This window comes from Aptenodytes forsteri, unplaced genomic scaffold, assembly GCF_000699145.1.
Source record: "Aptenodytes forsteri isolate BGI_AS27 unplaced genomic scaffold, ASM69914v1 Scaffold92, whole genome shotgun sequence".
Lineage (NCBI taxonomy): Eukaryota > Metazoa > Chordata > Aves > Sphenisciformes > Spheniscidae > Aptenodytes > Aptenodytes forsteri.
In genome coordinates, this window is record NW_008794581.1 from 7,890,244 (window position 1) to 7,893,815 (window position 3,572).

Consider the following 3,572-nt stretch of genomic DNA (forward strand, 5'->3'; position numbering starts at 1 on the left):
CTATCTATACACGCTCACATATATAGTAGTGTAACTCCCCTCCCCCGCCCCCTACTAAAAGGCATTTTGGGTGCTTTGGCTCTGCAGCCTGCCCCTACCTCAGCGTCTCTGCCCCGTCTCCCCTCCTGCTGACGCTCCCACCTTGAGCCGGGGCTCAAGCCCTCCGGCAGCAGTGAAAGGGCAACTTCTTGCTGACAGCCCCACACGGCAAATAATGGGTTTCTGGGGTTACACTCTGGAGTGGGTGGCGGGTTCCTCGTCTCCCGTGGAGGAGAGGGGGACAGTTCACCCATCCGTAGATGAGAAAATGCTCCAACCCGGGTGACTAAAACTGCACAGTCTCTCGGCTCCCACCGAGCCCTCCTTAGCCAGCCTCCCTGGTTTAAGTAAAATCAACATCTTTCCGCAAACGTATGGATATACGCACATATGCACGCACACAATCCACAGAACCGTAAAAGCTGTTCCTAAAACTGAGCTAACATTCATCCCCACACATTTCCTCACCAGTACACTTCCTTAGAGATACAGTCTTTGATGTATGCTTGTGGATATAGACGTTTATTTACACACATCTTTAGCTGCTATGTCTATTGTGGTGTACTAATCCTATATTCAGAGCTACATATTTCCAAATTATAAGGTTTTGAGAAGGAAAAAACCCAAACAAACAGCTAAACGGCAAAAGAACAGAGCCATCGCAAAGTGTATGCATTAATAGGTACAAAAGTTGGGGGGGTTGCCCACGTGTCTGACAGTTACAGATTGGCTCACGGTCTAATTCAAAGTCGACTTGCACATAACATACATCTTACTTTTAAAATTGTAACAAATGAAATGTATTCTGTGTTAACTTAAAGGAGCTGCATTTTGTTTTTTTAAATTTCGCCCGCTGAGTTCTAGCAGGAGGTAAGTGAGCACATCTCAGTCCAAACGTTTTCCTTTCATTTGAAATTAGTGAAAGGACAACATTTAAAAGCACAGCTTCAAAGTGTGTTTAAAAGGAAAGAAGAAAGGAAAGAAAGGAAAGAAAGGAAAGAAAGGAAAGAAAGGAAAGAAAGGAAAGAAAGGAAAGAAAGGAAAGAAAGGAAAGAAAGGAAAGAAAGGAAAGAAAGGAAAGAAAGGAAAGAAAGGAAAGAAAGGAAAGAAAGGAAAGAAAGGAAAGAAAGGAAAGAAAGGAAAGAAAGGAAAGAAAGGAAAGAAAGGAAAGAAAGGAAGAGCGAGAAAGAGCAAAAAGGGGAGAAAGGGAGAGGGAGAGAGAGGGAGAGAGAGGGAGAGAGAGAGAAAGAACAGTGGGCTGTTTTTCGCCATGGTAAAACTTTGAGAATAATCTCACAACATGGCTTGAAGGAATGATCTGCTTATGAATTGTGCACTGGAGAAGGAAAGACTCAAGTGCTTTATTTCAATTCAGAATTACAAAGAAACTTTCTGTAAAAAAATATACCGTCCATACCTCAGTGTCATACAAAGTTCTGGTTTGGCAAACCCAGTAGACGACACTGAAACGGATCAGCATGACCCAGGAGCACAAATAATAAACACAGTCGAAATTCCTGCTTCGGTTTCTCTATAGTGTCAGGATTGGCAACTCTCACATTTTATCAGTTACCAGATTTTAATGTGAGGAAGGAAGCGGTTCCATTATCTAAATATACCCAATTGTTCGCGAACAGATGATGGGCAATTTGATCTGCTCTGTCTAATTCATCAGTACAGATAAGATAAGAAAGAAAAGGCAGTCAGATATCACCAAAGGGGTTAATATTTAAAAAGATTAAATGTCAGTTATTTTAGCGAAGAAACATTTCAGTCTAGGTTTTAACCTCCCCATAAAAGGATCCTTCATTCTGAAGAAAACTTCGGTTTTGTTTTTCTTGTGCTTTTTTGTTTTTTGATAGGCCTAGTTTAAATATTTTTTTTTCCCCCGTGTATTTATTTTTACGGCATACATGCTTGAAGTGCCTTTCTTATGAATGCCATTATGCTTTTGCAAAAACACAGAGAGATGCGTTTCTCAGTTTGTGTTAAAAAGCGATCAGTGCCGTGTTGCTCATAATATCTACACTATTGAAAACATTCTCCATTACCTACGATTTCCCACTTTGTTAGAATCACAGGATGCATTGCCAAAGTCCTCAGAAGGGTCCCACACAGTCGCTAGCTGTTCTCGAATGTGGTTTTGTTTATACAGAAATTTGCATTTGAATCTGTGGAATAAAAAACTTGACGACTCTAACTTTTTTCCTTGCCTGTCTATCTATGGGGAAATAACTTAAAAACATACCGATTGTCTTTTCACCCTCTTTCTCACATTTTTTCGTCTTCCTGTCTCTGTCAGATTTATAAAGTTAAAAAAAGGGAAGAAATCTCACCGAAGAATTAAACAACGTAAATGGCGTACCTGATATAATCTCTTTTACAGTAGGTTTTGCCATCCCTAACAAAGCACGTACAGGTCTCGTCCAAATACTGATTACACTCTGCACACTTCAAACACGCCGCATGCCATTCCAAATCCGGAGAAACCCTCAGAATATACTGATCGTGAATTTGATTGCCGCAACCAACACATAGGGAAATCAGGCGTTTTTCTGAAATGAAAATAAATACATGATTGACTAACCGTTTACTCTCCTACGGAGATAAACACACTTTTAGTGTCGTTCCCTTATAGGGCGTACTCTGGGAGTGTGTTGTTTTTTGTTTTTTTTTTTTAAAGAGTATTACACTTTTGGATGGTAATTGAAGTGTGCCATCAAAACCGTGCCTCGTTTAGAAAGGAGGCGGAACATATGCTAAAATGCAGATGTGAACAGTCTTCGGGGTGAAGGTCCTCATTTCGCAAGCCTTGCACGGAATCAAAACTCCAAACTCCCTCCTTGTTTTATTTTTATTTTATTGTTTGCTTGTTTAGATTCCTTTCCTTACGGGGAGAGCACCTATATGTTCGATTTCATTTTTTAAGAGGCTCTGACTGGAAACGGTGAACGCGTGGCTGGGTGCGCTGCCCATTCAGCCCTTTGCCGTCGAAGAGGGGACTCGAGGCTGCTAGCAAGAACAAGCATCATTACGGTTGTCACTTGCTCTTTTTTGCGAGTCTAATGCTAATTCCCCTAGACGGACTAGGTGCTGGGTACTCAGACAGCCTCACCGCAGTCTAGCGCGAGCAGAATTTAAGGCTCCGTGGCTGGAGATCCCGTTAAAATCCCGCCTGCTCCCCAAACTTTAAAAGAGAGCAGGACCCCAGGCTATTAACATACAAGGCTACGAGCTTAAAACACAGCAAGCATGCAGGCATGGCAACAAAGGCACCTTCTCTACCATTCAAATGAAGTTCAGCTCTTTAGCAGTTCTCCTGCCTGAGACGATTACAATAGACAGCACATTTATTCCAACAACGGTAAAAATTCCGCCTTACTTTTTGGTGGGTCTCCCATGTCTCCCATATCTGTAAGAGGGTGTAATGTCCACAGTGAAATGGTGTACGGTTTCGTTTTAAGACCCCAAAGTAGGTTTGAAAGCTGTTGCTAAAAATAAAAATAAAAAAAATAAAAAAGTAGAAGTAGCAA

At 41.5% G+C, this 3,572-nt stretch overlaps 1 protein-coding gene across 1 annotated transcript in view; it reads right to left on the reverse strand.

The window, feature by feature from the left end:
* The window catches only part of ISL1 (ISL LIM homeobox 1), an 11,403-nt gene extending 7,954 nt beyond the window's left edge, over positions 1 to 3,449 (reverse strand). Inside the window, exons 1-3 of the mRNA XM_009272564.1 lie at positions 3,422 to 3,449; positions 2,392 to 2,594; positions 142 to 377 (exon numbers count right to left, since the gene is read on the reverse strand). Of these exons, the coding sequence (XP_009270839.1) occupies positions 142 to 377; positions 2,392 to 2,594; positions 3,422 to 3,449 (467 nt within the window). The remainder of the gene's footprint in view (positions 1 to 141; positions 378 to 2,391; positions 2,595 to 3,421) is intronic.
* Positions 3,450 to 3,572: the final 123 nt, after the last annotated feature.